This window comes from Melozone crissalis, unplaced genomic scaffold, assembly GCF_028551555.1.
Source record: "Melozone crissalis strain CALT ecotype California unplaced genomic scaffold, PUWL_Pcris_2 ptg000008l_1, whole genome shotgun sequence".
Lineage (NCBI taxonomy): Eukaryota > Metazoa > Chordata > Aves > Passeriformes > Passerellidae > Melozone > Melozone crissalis.
The window spans coordinates 3,547,269-3,568,268 of record NW_026535786.1 but is presented as its reverse complement, the minus strand read 5'-3'; the positions used below and the strand labels follow the sequence as shown (position 1 = coordinate 3,568,268).

The 21,000-nt window shown below is 37.6% G+C and overlaps 1 protein-coding gene across 1 annotated transcript in view; it reads right to left on the bottom strand.

The window, feature by feature from the left end:
* Positions 1-21,000, bottom strand: part of SLC36A4 (solute carrier family 36 member 4) — a 90,336-nt gene that overhangs the window by 52,180 nt on the left and 17,156 nt on the right. The window contains 3 exon segments of the mRNA XM_054269794.1: positions 494-663; positions 15,661-15,759; positions 16,467-16,694. Coding sequence (XP_054125769.1) covers positions 494-663; positions 15,661-15,759; positions 16,467-16,694 — 497 coding nt within the window.

Genomic DNA, 21,000 nt, shown 5'->3' with positions numbered 1-21,000 from the left:
AATCCTTGAGACACTAGCAAACATAAGCTTCATTCTCCTGATAGGAAGTCATCATATACACTATTCCTGGACTTGCACTTGAACTACAAACCTATTCATCTTTGATGTCTTCTATTCCATTTGGCCACTTGCTAAAGTCAGTGATTACACTAAGAAAGGGCACCATATCACCAGGATATCCAAGGTAGAAGTTGCTCGTTTCAGAACTGTGTGACAGTTTCTTGCAAACTGTGTATTCCCTCCCTCAACAGTCCTGGAACTAGCTCCTTCTAGAGATGGAATGATTTATAACATCATTGATCAGCATTTATAATATCATTGATCACCCTCCCTATGCAAGTCCTTTTAATATGGAAGAATTGACTGGCGAGGACCACAGCTCTATTGTGGATACATTAAAAGTCTGAGCACCCTGAGGGCACTGAGGCATGGGACAACCTTTCCAACACTTCTGCCTTCTAGGTTACTGCTTTTCAATCACAGAGGCACTTACCACTTATCCTGTGGCAGGTTTAAAGTTATGCTGCCTTTGACTTCATCCCCGAAGCGCATATACCCCAGGGTAGCCAGCGAGATGTACAGTGCCATGACTATTGCCATCCCAATGTTCAGTGCCTGGGGGAAACGGGAGCTGTCCTTCATTCTGTTTTCCAATGGCAGCACCTGGAAATACAGGGAGAATCAATCACATCTGATGTTCTCAGAGTAAAACTACTTGTCTCCCCTCTTTCAATGCCAACTTCCAAAATTCAGGTTATTTTATATATAAGATTATTCTACAATCATGTTTTACTGCCCAGATGGTCACAATGTCTTCTGTAGCCAATAGAAAAACTTGGATATTGAAAAGCACATATTTTGGTTGGAAAAAAGCATCAGAGTGGAATCATAAAGCAATATTTATAGGTTAGAAAAACTGCCAAGAGAAACTTATGGTGTGGAGATGAAAATACATAAGCAATGAGAGTAACGTGAAATTTTTTTTTGGCAACAAAATTTTTCAGATCCAAGCACATTTCTCCAATTCCTGTCAGGTATGCCTGCACTGTCAGCCTCCATCACAGACAAACCTACTGATACACAAGCTCAGCCTCAGCACACAGCCTCAGCCCTCCCAGCAAAGAATCTGGAGTCCATTGTCGCAGACATCTTTTATGAAAAATCCTTTCCTTAGGATTTTTCCTCCTGAGAAGCTGAGAGGCCTGGGGAACAAAATGTAAACAATGGTTATCTGCTGCTGTGGAATGCAACAGGTGGATCTGTGATTGGTCTCATAGAGTTGTTTGTAATTAATGGCCAATCACAGCCCAGCCGGCTCGGGCTCTCTGTCCGAGCCACAAACCTTTGTTATCATTCTTTTCTATCCTTAGCTTAGCTGGCCTTCTGATGAAACCTTTTCTTCTATTCATTTAGTACAGTTTTAACATAATATATATCATAAAATAATAAATCAAGCCTTCTGAAACATGGAATCAACACTCTCGTCTCTCCCCTCATCCAAGAACCCCTGTGATCACCGTCACAGTCCATGACTACCAGAATGCAGTCCCATGCTCTTCTTCATCTCTCTAACAGAAACGGGGCCAGGTACACCAGGCCCTGCTTTTCCTAACTATAGTGCTTTGAGCCTCACTTAGTCAAGCCATCTCACTGGGCCTGCCATCACTGTGAAGTGAAGACGCAGGCGTTTCAACCGTTACTGCACGAAGTTTGCTGGGAATTGCCTTTTACTTTTACTACTCTACAGCATTCAGAAAAACACTCTCAGTAAGTTCCAATTTAAGTTTTTAGACACCCAGACAAAACTTCCAGGCAAGACAGTAAAACCCAGTGACAAGCTCACATATTGCTCTTCCTACCTTCCATTTCACCAGCAAAACAGATCATTAAAACATCAGCTGATGGCACATGGATACTCCTAGACAAGCACTTCCCTCACCTCTTTCAGGAGAACTGTACAGTCATCTCAAATACTGAATATGGGATATAGTCCAAGATTAAGACACACAATACTGTATGTCTACATCTAACTGAAACATCCAAGCTCCACTGATGCCTTAGGATTTTAGCTTTTCTATTTTTCATATATTTATAATCCTGCAATTCTTTAGAGTATAACTCTAAACTCCATATAGAGTGTTAGCAACTGTTTTTCTATTTTAGTCAGACAAAACAATTCCTCTCTAGGCCTGGGAATCAAGGACATCTTACTGTCTCAGCCCCAAGAGATGTAAACAAAAGTGATTTGGAGGGCAGCAAACTTGGGGTAAAATGACTTCATTACCTGAAGCTGAAATTGGAAGATTAATCCCCAATATGCAAATGGATCAAACTTATAAAAGTGTGGAAATCCATGACCCATCATCCATTTTTGGATGCAGTCCCTGTGGAGGGCTTCATCTGCCCTAAAAGTACCTGAAGGCCCTTTAATAAATATAATCACTTTTTATTCTCTTAATTTTTTCTGGTCTTTGTTTTTATGTAGTCCCAAAAAGGCATCACCAGAATGAAATTAGGTAATGAAGATCTAGGCAATACAGAGAGTGGAATAAAGTTCACAGTTCAGCTTATCTTTCAGTAGACATGCAGGTTATATTTGATGACGGCACAGTTAATTAAAGAAGCTTGTCATCCCTGGTTAGCACTTATGTCATATCTAATACAGACAAACAGTCCCAGTGCAATAAGGTTGTCCTGTAAAAGCTAGTGTTCATCATACAAAATTGCTTTTTAATTGACTGAATATTTACTATTTAAGCAATATGAGTTATGAAAAAAACAGACTTCATCCACTAATTAACTAACAAATTGATATATCTGAATTTCTGGCATATTATTTTCTATATGGTAATTACTCCTTTCCTCCTAGTCACCCACTGAAATTTACTTCCTTACTTGTAGTAGCATAACACCACTGCCAGTCTATACCACATGGCCCTATTTCTCCTGCATTTCAAATCCCAAAAAGTAATTTTACACTTGGGAACCGAGACGTCCCTAAAAAGGTACACATTTAGAGGTAATTTTTATTCCTATTCAATTAAAATGCATTATACATGTTAACTTCTTTATATATTTCAGAGCCTTCACTGCTGATGTTGTTCCTCTAGAAAAGAACCTGAACTTGGACTGTAACTTGATCTGGTGGGGAATGCAGAATTTAAACAAAGAAGAGTTTCAGAAATTAAATCAATTTTTAAATGAGTGTCAAGCAGCAGGAAGAATGCAAAAAGAGACATGGTCTGTAACAAACTCTAACCAGGGTATCTGCCTTTTAAATCTTTTTATATTTTAACAAAGTTCTTTTCACAGGCAGACAAGATTATCATAGAATTGTTTCTCTGAAAATTAGTTCATAAATTAAGTAAAGGACTAGTAGCACACACTATGTTCAATGTTCTTGATTCCAAAGGAAGCACTGAAATTTTCTTTTTCAATTTCTAACTATGCAGACATTTTTTATCTTTACCATTTAAAACCCAAACAGTTTAGCATTTAAACCAGAAGACTCATGTTACTCCAAGAAAACAAAAGCATAAAAAAATTAAAAGCAATTTAAAACCGTTATAGGACAATGCTCTTAAGCATACACACTCTGCTTTTTAACTATCCACAAAACCAAGTTTACTCATTAAATGCAATTATATCATTTCCTGTATGCTTATGAGTAAATCAGAATAAAACATATCCATTTAAACTCATGTTCTCCTATCAACATCCCCTATTTAACATTACAACTTTCATTTTTGCTGAGTGTAAGGAAATGAGACACTAAAAGAAATACAGGATAATAAGACTGGTGGTGATAGACACATTAACATATGTAGACTTGGAAATTATATTTAAAAACACTAATTCCTCCCAGCTTATCCTTGAGTTAGTATCAGGACTACATGTGCCTCCAGGCTGAACAGATGAGAATGCTAATGCAGCCTTTTGTGCATCACTCAGACCAGGTGAAAGTGTCCCTGCCCAGCTCAGCACGGGCCTTCCCAGGTTCAAGTTCCATCAGGATCCAAAGGATCACTGCAGCATCCACAAGGCGACAGAGGCTGCCAGGAGATTTGATGTGAGCCAGTGCTTGTTCTGACACTGAGTCACTGGTGGGCAGCTACTGGATAGATCTTCACTGTAAAGTTTCTTTCCAGTCCCTGCACAGCTCCTCTTGCAATGACTTCAGAAAACCTAACATTTCATCTGAATGCAAGAGACAAGGTTCTTTTCACAAATGCTTTTTAGTCCTGGTTTTACTGCTTCCTTCCTGGAACCAGGAAGTGAGATGAGTTAAGATTCAGTTTCAAATATACATTTTTAACCTTTTTATTTAATGACTCTCTTCTGTGCTTCTGATTTCCATGCTGTGCTTCCTTCAAGCTCTTTCCTCTTCACTTCACATTAGTCCCTGTCACAGTCTTAAACACCTACGAAATCAGATATTTTAGACTAAGCTTATTCTTTTCCTAATTTCTCAATTTCCATCCTTTTTTTCCTCCTCACTGAGTAAACTCTTTATCTAATTTTTCTCTGTCAGCTGCTTCACAGAGTTTTTCCTACAATTTTTGAGACATTTACACACATCACTACTATTATACTCCTTGAAACTTAATACTATATTCTTTTAGTTACAATCAATCTTTGGCTTCTTAAAATTGCAAAACAAGCACAGTACATCTTGCTTTCATCCACCAAATAAATTCAAAACTAGCCATAATTAACTGGCAAAGAATCATAACTGAATGTTTGAAATAACCTGGCTAATCTGATATCATCCATTATGCAAAGTGCTTTCCCCTTCATTTCAAGCTGCCTGAAGTAGGTATAAATATTCCCAGTAATACCATCGCCTCCTCATCCCTTGCCTTGAATATCCTGCTACACTCACAGTCTTCCTGCAAATAAGCTGCAGGGGACTGCCTAATTTTAATCAGAAATCTCTACTGTACTTTTCATATAACTGCACTAAAAAAAAACCCACAAGAGAATTTGACCTGCAGACAATCAGATAAACTTTTATTTAATTTTCATAGCCAGTAAAAGCTAATCTTGGAATGGATAGCTTAAGAGCAGATGTGCTTAATGTTTAAATACATAAAGTCACCTTTCCATTTCTCAGGAAATCCCACTAAAATGGCCATCCGTTATCCTCTGCACTTTTAAAGTAAGTATATCAGGTGGACAGCTATATAGAAGTTTTGATTGGCTTAAGCTAGAGACAACTCAACAATTTTGGAAAATTAAAACCAATATATTTATCAATTTACTCAGGGAAGAAAAGCATCTAATCATGCTCTACAGCAGCAAAATAAAGCCCTGTTCAAAGCAAAAAAATCTGATATCAAAGGTATTCAAGATATGTAAACCTAAATGCTATTACCTAACCTCCAAAGACAAACATTAAATCCTCAGCAGACAAATGCAGTGCAAGCCTGGCCCATTCCTTTTTGTCTGCAGAAGGCACCAATGAATTCATATGCTCACTGAAAGGTGGATTTACAACCACACAGCCTATGGGGGAGCTGCAGAAAAAGTACAGCTACCTCAAGTAAAATAATAGTAACAACATACACCATTATTATATTACCATGTTTGCTTTTCTGTCCTAGTGCATGTGCTCTTGTACTGCACAGAAAAAGGTCATGCAATATTTTGAGCAACAGGCTTCTATTCCATCACTTTTAGGTACACTTTTAAAGCTCACTCTCTTTACTAAGCTACAGACTATCACTGTTTAGAACACATAGAATAAACAATCCAATTTTCCTTAACAGATCCCTCATGACTGCAAACAAAAGGGCAGCTACTATTACCCAAGGAAAAATGCAAGCCAAATGGTGACTGTACATCAATTTTTATAGTAAAAGTTTTATATGAAATAAATAAACCCAGAAGACAAGTTCTCACTACAGAATACACTGCCTTCTGCAACCTGCTGAGCAATTCCAATCACTCCAAAAACCAATCTCCTCAGACTCCAGTAAAGCTCCTTTCGACTTGTTTCACCAGGAAAAAGAATTACTCACCTACACAAAAAAACCAAACTCAATCTACCACCCTATTCTGATGGCCTTGATTTAACAATGCTTGAAGGAATTGTGTAAATCTTACCTAGCTTGCCATCCAAACTTTGCATTCTCCAGGGGTTCTTTTTTTTCTTTTATCATATTCAAGAATTTATTTATCACTTTATTATTACATTTATTTAATCTTTATCTTGCTCTGAAATTTAACAGAACTTCTGCAAGTTTGTGTATTATCATGTCCTATGTGACTTTGTGAACCAAATCCAAAAAATTTCTCTCCAATGAAAACTGGAAATGATAAAGCAGCATTTTAGTTCGGTCATCAATATTTTAAAATATTTTTAAATATCTGTCCTGTCAAAATCACTGAAGTGTTATATGCTTTGCTGGCCTTTACAATAGTATGTGGTTTTATCCAGCAAAAGATAAATGCTAATAGAAAATTACATTTCTAATTTATCAGACAGTTCCAGCCCCCAGCCACATGGACTGCAGCCTACAGACTATACAGCACTATGGTCTAACACATTCTGAATAAGTTATGCTACTCTCAGAATTTCCACAAGGTAGGTGATAAAAGAAAAAACTACTTAGAAATGCAAGTGTTGCTGAAGGGTATATATATTTCAATCTACTGCAATAATACATAAAGATGTAGTATATGATTGTGTATTTCTGGACTCTTTCTGGCTCAGGAGAGAAAAATGAAATTTCCCAAAGCTGTAATGGTACGTAAATTTTTAGGCCAGTCAATGATCAAACCCACATTGAATTTAAGTCCCCTCAAAATAAGTGATAATGATTACTAAGTTCTCACCTATCCCTACCTGTTCCTTTGTAAGCAAGACAAAAAATTTACAAACTTCAATCTGTTTCAATGGAAAGGTTTAAAATAAAACATTTTCCCAAAAGGTCTTTTGTCTTTTATGTGAAATGCTCCTCCACCCATACGTTGCTTTAGTTTCTAAGGGTACACAGAACAAAGTACACACATATGGCAAGGTCCTGCATGGGGCTGTGCAAATTTCAGTACTGCAGAAGCAAAAAAATAAATTGCAATGGTTTCCACTGAGGACTAATGAGTATGACAGGAAATAAATGTGATTAGAGACCTACAAAATTTTATAACTTTAAATACAGAAATTTATCTGCCCTGGGATAAGGAGCCTTGAAAATACAGACAAATACACTCCTGGATCAACAGCTAAAAAACAACAGGACCCCAAAACAGAAAGTGTTTTGCATGTCACATCTTGCATTTTACAAGGCCACCACTGAAAGAAATAACCACCCAATTCTGAAAAGAAACCCCAACCAATCCAAACAGAAGGAAGAGAAGGCACTGACAATTTCACTTCTTTAGAACAGTTCCATACAATTCAGCTTGCCCTGAGAGCATGCCATGCTTTGACAGCTACACTACCCATCACCTTTCCCATGACACACACAGCTCAAGCACAACACAAAGAATACACCAAGACAAGTTGAAGGACACATACCACACATCACTTCCTGCTATAATCTTCTCACTCCAAATATCTTCCCCATTACAATATTCTCCCTTTCCACCTCTCCCATTTCTTTTAGGATTCTTTCTTCTGCTGCTCCTGAGAAATCAGTATAATTTTTCAACCACAATGTTTATTAGGGAGCCATCACTGATGCCTGCAAAAGTGTTCAGCAGTACATTACTAGAGCTCTCAACTCTGGGAGCACATGTATGAATAAAAAATTTTAGGTTTAGGAAAGGTATTCTTCAGTGAACATTCAAGAACATTACTGAGTTAAAAATTCTTTTGACAAAATTATAGGTTTATTAATACCTAGTATTTTCAGCCATACAATAAAATCACTTTTTTTCCAGCTGCTGTCTCCATCATCCCTTATTCAATAAATGTAAATGATTCATGATTTACAACAGATTTAACTTAAAAAATAAACATGTTGGCAAAATATTTAAGAGGCAAACTAGAACTTAAACTTTATTTATTGTTACATATAGACACAAGCATTGCACACTGCAATGCTACTTTCATCAATGAAAAGCCTGCACAGAGCCTATTATAGATGGTAAAGTTAAGATGCTGCTGATTAAATGACAGACATGAAAGTCTAAAACCAAGGATGTAAGTATTTATTCTAGCTAGCTGCTCTCTCCAGGAAAAGTTATTAACATTTCTGCATCTTCAGGGTTATATTCAAGATCTTTCTCACATCATGAAGACTTACATTTAAATACAACTTGGAGAACTCCATACACTGCAGGTAAGTGCTCACTCAGAACATAACAGAAAGGAAATCTTATCCAACTGTCACAACTAAGTTCAAAAAAGCTGCAGTTTAGAGGACTTACAGAATGGTGGGCCTGGGGAACAAAAAATCTGGCTCCAAAAAAGCAAAATAATTTGGATGAATATTCCTGCCTGAAATTATTTAACTATGTTTCTAATTATATATAACATCATCATAAGTAGTATGTGCATCACTCTGCCTCTACTGCATGTATAATTAAGGCAGACACATTTTCCATCTAAGACAGGGTCACATCTAAAAGGAAAATTAGCTTTTGTACCTCACTGAAGCTGTCTCTCACACCCCAAAACCCACCTGCCATAAGCTGGCAGCAGAGCACGACAATTTGGCACTCTGACACTTGCTCTTTGCCTCCTTCTTCCAAGTCACCAACCACATAATGATTAAGAAAAGTTTCAGGCAAGTAAGCAGTAAACTTAAAATGCCTTTGTTCTAAGATTGCGTAAATGCATGTGTATCTTAGGTTTTCTAAAGAAAAAGAAACATGTGAATGCTGCAAGCATGTGTGTGGGATGCTGCTTGAAAGAATGTTATCCTAGGGACTTTCTGTTTGTGTTATTAAGAATTGCCTTTAAAATAAGAAGTAATAAAAGTACAATATGTAAAAAACAATGGCTCTCCAGGGTGAAAGCAAGTTGCTCCATTCTCAGGAAGTGCAGATTACTGGTAAGGAATATTTAACTTGATAAAGAGGTGATATCAAGTTGTCTGATACTTTATCAACATTCATCTGAATTGGGGAGATGTCTATTTTTAACAGTTTCTGATACAACATCTTTCTATCTGCTGCACCTAACAACATTATCTGTTTCTAACACATTTGCTCATCACCATTTCCTGATTTTGCACAGTAGCTACAACACACCTCTTGCTGACACAACATCTGAAGTCCACACTTACCATGTACATTTAGTAGTAGGTCACGTCCACAGTCATCAAACCCAGTCCAAATACAAAGACATGCTTGTCCAAACACAAAACCATCCTCAGGGAATCCCCACCTTTCACATTTTGAGGATACAAGCCTTTGCATCATCTAAAAGAACACCAATGGAATTGATATACCTTGGTCCAAATCTACCTGATGCCTCAAGTAGATTTAGATGATGTCAGGTTACCTGTTAAATGTCTGCTTCTGATAAATACAGTCTGGTCTTAAGGACAAGGGAAGCATGCCACTGAGTTTCTTTTTTTTTTTTTAAGGACAATACTAATCTGTCAAAAGAGTTTTTGACAATGAGAGGCTTTTATCTCAAAGCCACAGGCCTAACAAGTTCATCTGCATTACTTTCCAAATCCAAATAATGACATTTTAAAATGATAATCCACTTAGTTTTCTCTTTTTAAATCTTCTGGAATTGGTTAGCTGCTGCCTAATGTGATTCCAGAGCCTGTCTTCTGGTATACAAATACCACCCTATCTTCGGCTGCAAAGCTGTGATATCCAAGTTCAAAAGCAGTTTGAATAGACATCTTCAAGTAATAGGCCAAAATATAAGAAGTCTTATTTTCCAAACCTGAAATTAATGTTGGAAAGTAATGTTTTTCTCTTCACTAAGCTAATCTGTCTGCAGCACTCAACAGGAGGAGAAAAATCACACTCAATTGTAAAACTGCAGTTAATGTAGCATATTTATATGTAATGGAGAAGGAAAATTATATTTCTTGTTTAAATATTATGATTCTATTGCATCCTTCTTCCTCCTGAAGCTTATTATAAAGTATCACTTTCACATTTGGATTTGGTTTTTTATATCTAGAACAAGAAACCCAAGCAGACTTTTGACGCAAAATATTCATTAAGTGTAACTGCTATTACATAAACAGAACATTATGCTAAGCTGTTACCTGCACATGCCAATGCTGCAGACAGAGCCACGCCTGAAGGCACTGCTTTACACCCTTCCAAAAAGCACATTCAACACTCTTAATTTCATTTAGGACAAACTCAGTCTGAAGTTACTTTTAATTCAGTAACAACATCTCACATTAATTTTAAAATCAGGCCTACTCACCTCTGGAATATGAAAGAAGCATTCTAACATGGTTCTTACAAAATAATGTTTCATGTTCTGTGAAAGACATCTTCACTCTACTACATCACCCACAGCTCCTGCATTCAAGGAGTAGCATTGGTTCTCTCTTCTGTTCTGTGGCCTGAACACCAGCCCCGTGCTTTGCCAGGCAGCATCATCTGGCACAGGGAACCCACAGCCACAGAGAACCAAACTACAGAGGGAAAGCAGTAGCTGCCACATCTCCCAGCCCCAGCACAGTCCTGTACTCAAAAAGGTTCACTGAGGGCTGAAGATACATTTTCTCCACTTTGAAATCAACATTCTGCCCCTGAACCACAATTTTCATTTGACAGCTTAAACAAAACCAAATATCGTATGTGCTTTGTTGCATCTGAGAGGAATAGCAGATTTGTCCTTACAAACAAGCTGTGGGTCTGCTGGTAGATAAAACTAGCACTGGGAGATAAAAGAAACAATTGGAAGGATTCCACTGATTGATGAATGGAAAAAGATATTTGCTTTTACAAATAAACTTTAGGTTTGCTGATAAACGAAATTAGACATTGAGAGATGAACGAAATAATGGGGAAGAAAAACCTCTAAATTCATATCAATTAAAAATTAAAAGGGAAGGTTATACATTAGAGGGAAATCTTTAGTTTCAGGCCTATCGGGGAGTCTGTACCTCTCAAGTACCTCAGCCAATGAGGGGAAAGAGAGAAGGGAAATGCGGCTGGGAAATTAGGATAAAAAGGAGGCTGCATCCTCCAAAAATTTGAGAGATCCCAGAATGCCCCATGGCCTCTCCCTTTATTCGAATAAAGCCAGAAAGGACTCCTCTGTCTCCTTTTTGGACATAAACCTCTGGTGTTTGTGGATTAATTTTCTTAACACATCCACTTAGGAGTACTGCATTTCTGTTGCCACTGCTGCTCCACAAACTGAACTGATGTCACCAGTCAGTAGGATTTTCACAAGGTCACCCTGATCATGGTAAAGTCTAAACTTACAAGTGATGAAATCCCATAACAACTCTCAACACTATGAACGGTAACCCCGAGACTGACAGTACTGAGCTCTCAGCTGCTGTTTGCTACCTCGGGGTCACTGGGTGCCCCTGCTGCCAACTTCTCCTGTTCCCACACAGGAATGATCCCCACCCATTTGCAGCAGCAACCTTAGACCAATCTGGAGTAACCCCATTTTTACAGACATCTCTAAGTGGCAGCAACTAAATGAACAGCACAAGCGACTGACTGCAGCACTTCTTAATCCTGTTACAAGCATCACTCAGAGTGCAGCAAGAATTAGCATTAATCAGCTCTTCAATAGCACTAACCTTATTCCTGCTACAGCAATTGCAACAAAAAACAACTTGCCTAGACTTTAGCAAATTACCAAAATTGCTCAAACCTGCTATCAAGTAAGAGTCTTGATGGATCACAGGCAAATATGAACAGCTCAATTATTCACATTAATATCATCAATTCATCATATTAATTGTTGTTATTTTAATGAAATATATCTCAAAATAGTTTTATAATACTGGCTGATGAAATGTTTAAACTAGCTCTTAGTACCACCCAAGTGCTACTTTCTAGGCACTACCTTGGTTTCTTTGAGATCCTCTATTTCAAATACAAATAGTCCACGTTTTCGTTATTACAGACTCAAATCAGTAAAATTGAGGTTCTTCAAGTGTATTTATTTAGGGATCGACTATACCCAAAGCAACAGTATTCCAAAATCCATACTGCTAATTTTCTTACAACACTATGACAGCTAATCAGTCCTAATCTAACAATAGATTTTAACCAAAACTCATGTTCATACACTCATCATCTGTGAGGCAAATATGATCTCTCAAGATCAAGAGGAAAGTTCTAGTAGGAATCTGTGACAGTGGTCACAAGGGTTTTCAGGATGAGGCAAGAGACGAGAATGTTGACTCCATGTTCAGAAGGCTTGATTTATTATTTTATGATATATATATATATTATATTATAACTATACCAAAAAGAAAAGGAAGGAAAAGGTTTCCTCAGAACCCAGCTAAGCTAAGAATAGAAAAGAAAGAATGATAACAAAAGGCAGCTCTCTCAGACTCTGTCCAAGATAGCTCCGTCTCGACTGGCCATTAATTATAAACATTCAAGATGGCCCAATCAAAAATCCACCTGTTGCATTCCAGAGCAGCAGATAACCATTGTTTACATTCTTTTTTTGGGGCCTCAGCTTCCTAGAAAGGAAAATCCTAAAGAAAGGATTTTTACTGAAAAAGATGTCCGCGACAGGAATCTGCTGAATCACTGCAGCTCTCTGAAACACGTTCCATTTAGTGAACAGGTCCTCTGTTTTATTAGTGTCACTAATTTTTATTAGTCACTAATGAACTATAGTCATATTTTAAGTGATGACATGTGCTAAACTAAAAGAAAAAAAAACTAAGATATATGTATTTTGGAACAATGGGATGAAAAAAAACCCAAGCAAACACAATGAGGGCGGTTTTCCTCTCTTGTCAGGTTCTGCTTAAGATGACTTCACCAGCCCAAAAACTCAGAATTTCATTGTCCCTTTTCATAACACCAGTAATCTGGCAGCTCTCAAGATGAGAATTGGCATAAAAGACATTCAGATTCAAGGAAAAGGAAAAATGAGACCTTATAACATACCATAACTGGTATGCCAACTTCTTGTATAAAATTAAGCAATCAAAATCAACTTTTCTGAGAATTAAGACCTTAAGGCATCTGTTTATAATGCCATGTTCAGACAGCTTCACAGTAATATTAGATATTTGCAAGACATTCCAGAACAGAACCTAAAATCAAGTCTCTAAAAACAAAACCAAGACTATATAAATCCATTTTATGTGCCTGCAGTCAGACAAGAGTAGACTAAGGAGCCAATTGAATTAAATGGAGCTTTTTTTTTTCCTTACCAGAACAACTCAACCACATGGATCTAGGAACGGTAAGACAGGGGGTAACAAAGTTACCACACACCAGCTACACAACAGGTTTATGATGGCAACTTCCTGAGCTATAATAACTAATTATCAATTAAATCATTCACCAAGAATTACATGAAATACTAATTATGTAAAGAGGAAATGTCTTGCTTTGCTTCACTTATCTTTTTTATTTCATGCTTCAACAACTTTGTTTAGTTCTGATTATTCAAATATATGAAATAATCTCTTCTTCAGATCTTCTCTATAGTGAATGCAAATACAGCACAAGCATGCACAGCAAACATGCTGCATGCCCAAAATATCCCTGAGAGCCAGGGACATCTTAATACCATGCTGCATATAATGAACAGACATTAAGCTATAGATTTCCACTTTCATTTCAGTTTATAAAGGTAGCCATGTTATATTAATGGTTTTTTGTAAAGTAAGCACACACACAAAGTGTATTGAACCATAATAAACATAAACATTTAATTAGTTTGTAAACACTAATAACAAGGTGAAAACTTAACCATGCTTTCAATTTGCTTTGAAGAGGGAGTAAATTATGACCAAGTAAGAAATAGAGACAGCCTATGCAGAAATACATGCAATACATAATAACACTAATATCTAATAATATAAAGTAGCATTTTTACATTTTAAAGGTACACATAGAATAAACCCTACATGATTAAGCTCTTGAATAAAAGAGAGATAAAAAAATTCATGTTCTTAAAGATGTCCTTAGTAACAACCAGGCAGTCAAACAAGCAAATGCTCTGGGCAGTTTTTTAAGAGGTTTATATCAGAAGTCAATGCTGCCACTACTGATGTAAACTTAAGGAGCTGTCTAATTTGGGATCCAATGTGCCAGAAAATAATTACAATAAACCAATTCCCTACCTATAATTCAATAAACTACTGCTACCAAATGATGAGCCCTCACCACCTTCCCAAGGCTTACAGAGCTCTCACTTGGGATTCCCTGGCTACAAATACCTGTGTGCTATGCAGTACATGAGCAAACCTGATAAAACTGGGGCATGCATCAGATCTACTGCGCATGACACACACAGCAAGTGTAGTCTGTCCCAGGCAGACTATATAACCAAAAAGTAACAAGCTTAGTGTAGTCCAGGCTGATTCTCTGAACCCGGGGAGGTTTTCTTGCCCAAGACCTGTAGGTATCAAATAATTTCAGACAAACAGCTGATTTCCTATAACAAAATTTCCACATGACAAAAGATGTTCAGATACACACAGATTTATGGTAGGTAAATCTCTGAATCAATCAGTTCATATGTGAGAAACAGTGGAAAATATGTTACAAAGTATGTTTTCAAACTAAGTAAAAAGGTTTTCCTATTCAGCTATTCTGCCACTAACAACACAGCAGCAAGGTAAAATAATCTGGTTTAAGTCAGAGTTGACAAATCTAAAAAAGAAAACAGACTTGAAAATCTTCTGTGTTATATGAGTGACAGACAATCATTTCAGATTAACTGCATGCTGCTTTGGAGTTGTTTTAGTTTGGGTTTGTTCAGAGTTTTTTTGGGGGATGGGGTAGGGACAGAAGAAGGGGTTGGTTGGCTGGTTTTTAATTTTAAACATACACTTTAAGCATAACACTTGCTTAAATATGTAAATATATAACAAATAAAGTATGCACACTAATTTCCCCAACAATTTATGACCTACCATTCCAAGAGGCCTCTTTAGCTACCTTTTAAAACATATCACATGGAACAAAAGTGGTTAACTAATGAGAGGAAAGCTAAGGTCTTTGCAAATAATTTGATGGATGAAAGGATGGGTGTTAATATCTTTGAAATGGGTCCTTATGTCTCTACTGGCTTTGGGCAGCAGGTTCATTACAGAGCCCCGACAGTCTGGCTCCTGAAACAACCAAGTGGCCCTGCACAAGCCAGAACTTCTGACCTTTGGGGTAAAACAGTAGGTTCAAGGGGGGAATATGTGGTAGGCAGTTCAGGAAGGCTGGGCCCTCTGAGTACCTCAGGAATGAGGAAAGGAAGAGAGCAACATGCAGCAGGGAGATTGGGATAAAAGGAGGCCGCACTCTCTGAAACCTCGAGAGAGAAAACCCCAAAGGTGTGTGCCCCAGAGGACTCTCTGCCTTTGTTTAAATAAAGCTGGGACAGGGCTAAGCATCCAAGCCTTGGGGAAGTTGAGTCCACAACTTTCACCTTATTTGACCAGACAAATTAATCCTTTTCACACGAACACAGGAGATTAGTGCTTCACAAAACCAAAAAAATAACAACAGGAGTAAAACTGCCTGTATCCCCAGCACAAAACCAGTGATTTTGAAGAGTCAGTGAAAAGCACTTACCACACCAATTCCTTCAAAAGCAAATACTGCAGTCCCAAAAAACAGTGGGTATTTCTTCCAGCCAACCACAGGTGGCAGTTTTCGAGGATCTGCTAGATCCTGAAGAAAACAAAGCAAAACAGTGCATTAGCTCTTCCTACAATTTTGACTGATGCATTATGTTATACAAAAGAAAATTCAGTACATGTTGATAGTGGTGTATATGTTGCTGTTTACAATCCCTGGTTTTCCTCCCAAACCTAGTCCTCTATACACATTTATAGCCACCTTCCCACATGGAAACTTGCAGGTGTATTTATTCTAGATTCCATCATTGTCACTAGGAATTTTCATATTTAATGTAACACATCGGCGTGCATAAGGGACCATCAATTAAAACAGAAGGGAAAGTGCACATCTCAAGTATTATCTTCTGCAAACTTCTTAGTGTACTGCTCTTTCTAACCTGCTTTCATACTGCACAGATATTCTTTAAAACCATAAGGGACACTAAAAGAACATCTCTTTAACACAAGACAAAGTTCTGCAGAATGATTAATTACTATCACTATTAATTATCCAATTTTTTTCATAATTTCTCCTGCCTCCTTGCTCAGTCCATATTCTCATTGCCTCTCTCCCCATGCTCCACTTCCCACTCATGAAAATAAATATTTTTATTATCTTAAATTAAGATGCCTTAAATAAAGTTAATGTTGCCTTTCAGAAATTCAGTCAGTATATATCTATCAGAAACCAACTGCCACATTCAACAAACATAATTTGCCACACTGAAAAGAACAGATAATAAACTTTTTTATACTCACTCTAACAATATACTGGTAAATAATCACAAGGCTGACAGCCATGGACAGATTGGCAAGCAATGAAAGCAAGGACAGGGTCTTAAGGTCACGAATGAAGACCAGGAGGACCAGGAATGGCAGGAAGCACAGCATGTATATTCGTAAATCAGTATTCCTTTTCTCAGAGGAGCTGCCAGTGGCACTAACATTCATGGGAGCAATCTTACTTTCCAAGAATCCTTCATGGACCTTTATTAAAACAAACAAAACCAATATGTTAAACAGTGGTAGAAGTGAGTATATGATCACATTGCTGTTTTCCTACAGGGAAGTTTGTCTCTCTGCTCCACCTGGTGAGGGACAGGAATTTTGAGATCCCTGTACGTGTACTCAGTGCAGAGGGGAAAACAAGGCACTTCCAGGAAGTATTTCATACTTAAGGCAAATGATGAAATGAGGGCTTGAAAGCATCATTATCCCACCACTGAGGAAATTCACACATGCAGTTTAGATCAGAGTCCTTTCAGAAAGGAAGTTTGGTAAACTGGAAGCAAGCCAGACAGATCTGGGCCTAAAACTTAAGAGTTAGAATTTTCCTGGGGAGAGGAAGTGGGTTAGATAATAAAATGCTATTGCACTTGAGTTCAGTGCCTAACAACCTTATGCCTTCACCATACACATCACAGCAGCATACATACAAAATAATGTTAGAATATGAATATGCCTGTCTTTCCTTTAATTCAAATGAATTTTTTTTCACTCTTCACTTTTTTATTAATGAGTATTAAGTCAACTTTTAAAACCATGACAGAATTGAGAGTTCTGTATCTAATAAACTGATACAAATTAATGCCTATAAATTAAAAGTAGTACACAATGTGAAAGTGCATTAGGTTTTCTGTACATAACATTACAATAGCTGCACGCAGTGCAAATCAGAAGACTGAGTTTGGAACTCTTTATGACTCTCACTGCTTTTTTTTGGAAAAAGCGTGGCTGCAACTGCCAAAAATTTGTTTTGCGGAAATTTACACAGCCATCTGTGCTATGCACACCACAATCAAAACATTCAGAGCTACTGGTGATTGTGCTTGCTGCAAAACAAGAACTGTTTTATTTGTTTTAGATCTCCTCATGCTGTTTCCCTTAGGTATCCTTTTCTCCTCTACCATTGCATTCAGCATCTTCCAAATGAGCCTATGGCTGTACTTAATCTGCTCATGCTGTATAAAGCCTTTGGCTTGATGACTACAAAACCATACCTAGACAGTGAAAAAAAAATCCTTATAGCACAGAGACAAACAAAAATGCTAAACTGATATATAACTGAAATAACTTGCTTGATTTGCATTGTTTCAAACAATCCACAAATTCAGAAAGAGTCAATTAACTTAAAACTATTCTTTCTGTAACCAAAAGCACTGTACTCTTTTTTCCACAATGAAAAAGAAAAAGCCAAATTATATAATTCTGCAACTGCATGCTTTCCAGAAATCTCAATTATATGAAAACATCGCTGGTCATTATGGAAACACTGATGGTTTCTACCTTGCAAGAATCTAAAGTGTCACTTGCAAGACATTTAACATCTGGTAGTTTTCATTAAGATACCATTTTTAGAAAGCTACAAAGAAGTTCTAATTACATTTAGAATTTAATTCACACAGCTACAATAACTTGACTTTGCCAAGCTGTAAGTCAAACACTTAACCAAATTACTTCCCTAATGCCACATGAAGTAAAGCTCTCTGTGGAAGCTTCCTGCTTTCCCACTACACTTAAAACAGAAATGCAGAACAAGCACTTTTGGCCTTTCACTTTAACAGGTCCTGTGTGTTTACTTGCTTGCATGCACTTGCAGGTAGCCAGAGCTGCTCTGCACACAAGGACAGGTAAAAGAGCTTCTAAGAATCACAAAGTGATTTGAGCACAGAAACTCTCTGCTACAATAAACATTTAGCCCAGCATAGTCTTCAATTTATACAAATATCTGTAGCCTGATGAGCTATTAGAAAAAAATAAATACCCAAACCAAACAAAAAACTAGCAGGCAAGATACAGTTCAGGTTCTAAAATACATTTTTACAATACCACAGTATAAACCAGCTTCTACTCAAATAATTTCAAGTATTCAAACACTTCAGTCTTCCCTCAAAGACAGAGGCATTCCATTAGTACACATAAACCCCATTAGAAAGTGCCTGAAGTCAGAAATATTTTTTTCCTATTACCACCACAAATTCCATTCAACTAGAATTTACTGGCTAATACTGTTGGAAAATGCAGTACACAACAGTCTATAAAATCATATCCAAATCAAATTTTGGCCTACTGTGATCAGCTGCCCTGATGATGGGTGTGATAAGATCACATTTCCACATTCTGTTAGGTAAGTGTGGTCATACGAAATAGCCTTTATAATTATCTGCCTTTTACTTTTTCACAAGAGTACTGAGGGAAGCACAGAGAAAGAACACACTACACCTACCCACAAACCCTCCCCAACCTTCATCAGGTGAATGGATACTGATGCACAATCAGCAAAACACAGCTGACTAAAATTCTCAGACAGTGCCTCCCTGACCCTACCTTCCCACCTCCCATTTGCACTTTCAGAATGAGATGTATTCCTGCAATAAATCACAACACTACAACCTGCTTTACAATACAGTAAGTGTGGTAACCCTTCTCCCTACATTATTCCCTGCTCCAGAATTCCCTGGAGAAGGAAATGGAGGCCAAACAGATTCTCAAAAACTTTATGACTTGCAGGAGCCTGCAGCAGGTCCCGTTCCTTGAAATATAGTTTAAAGAAAGAAGTCAGGGCATCAAAAACATTCTAGCTGTAAGGGGAGAAAAAAAAAAAATATACAAATGATGAACCTGCTCAGTACAGATTACTATTCTGCATTAACCAGATTTGCAGTCACAGCTGTCTTTAGTCTGAGATAGGAACAGCATCTACTTGTATGTTTTTTTACAACTTTCCCTTGTCCTCCCATTTAACCTCACCAAGTACAAAACTTGACTTTATTTTCTAAACTCTTTGCAGTCCTCGCTGCTCCTAAGTCCTCCAAAAGCCACTTCTCCAAGGTGAAAAAGCCCAGTTTCTGCAGCCCTCAAAGGACAGGTGCCTCAGCCCCAATGATTTCAGCAGGCTCCCCTGAACTCACTTCAGTCAGTCAATGGCATTCCAGTATTGAGGATATCAGAACTCAGCAGATATGGTCTAACAAATGGGTAGTAAGGATGACAATCACTTCTCTCCATCTACCAGCAATTCTTGTGTTCATACAACCAGGATGCTGCTGCTTTCAGGGCACATTGCTGGCTCTTGATCATAACCACTACCCTATGAATCTGATGACACAAACAGCTTTATTATCCCCTCTTTAGCTAGTTGTCCGTTCATCCATCCGTCCATCCCATAATAACCTTACTTGGATGCAAGGATATTTGTTGCCAGTGACAGCATGGAAAAACTTGCTAAATTCAAAGTGGCATCTAGTGCTTTCTCATCATGTACAAATTCAGATTCATGGACACAGTTATACTGATAAAAATGCACAGGAGGACACAGTTTACTTCCTTTTGTGGATATATATACACCTTTAAATCAACTTTGTATCAAGACAGCAGCTTTAACACCACCAGTCAGAGCAGTACCACTTACAGGCTTAGGCAAGACCAGAGAAAATATCCTGCAAAGGTGGATTTTGAGATGTGACAAAATGTGGGATCCTATACATTAGCTCAGAAGAGGCACACCAGATAAGATCCAGCAAGGGTTAATCTTGTGGGAGAACTAAACAAACAGGCACGAGTTAGTGACACGTAGAAGAAAGCTAAGTTGGAAAGCAAAATGCAAAAGTTATGGAAAGTAAGGCTCACTACTCTCTCTCTTAAAATGAAACAATGGCTGTGGGAGATCTGACAGCAGAGTAGCAATGGAAAACTCTAACGAAGATGAGATTATAATGACTTTTTCAGGCTAACATCATCATGACTTTAAAGTGTTTTTCTAAATTTTGCTTTGAAAAATTGATCAGACAACACTTCAAACTGTTCCAAAAGTACCAAAATACAAAAGAGCAGGAAGAATTTTGGATTTTTAAACATTTTCATGTGCTGTTTAGTTCTGTGCAAATCTACTGCTGACTATTAGGACTATGATGCACTTTCTATCTAACCTAGTCTCCTAAATATTAGAATTAATATTACCTCAGATTTCTATTGTGGACAATAATCACTTTCAATCTTGCTCTGCTGCTCTCTGCTAGTGCATTACTGCATATGGCAGTCATGCTGAGCCAAGAGCAGTCAATGCTCCATGTAACTGCCTTTGTCCTGAACAAAGCAACATGACCTGGTGTCAAACATTTCCCCAAACCACATGAGAAATATCATTATGGTTTTAGAAAGGAAGCACATAGACACTGAAGTCACTAAGCAAAGTGATGCCCCCAGACAAAAGATTTCATCAGGAGTTACTTCAGTTACTCAAGCATTAATTTACCATGCTGGTGTGATGACTGAAAAAGTTTTTTTCACTCAT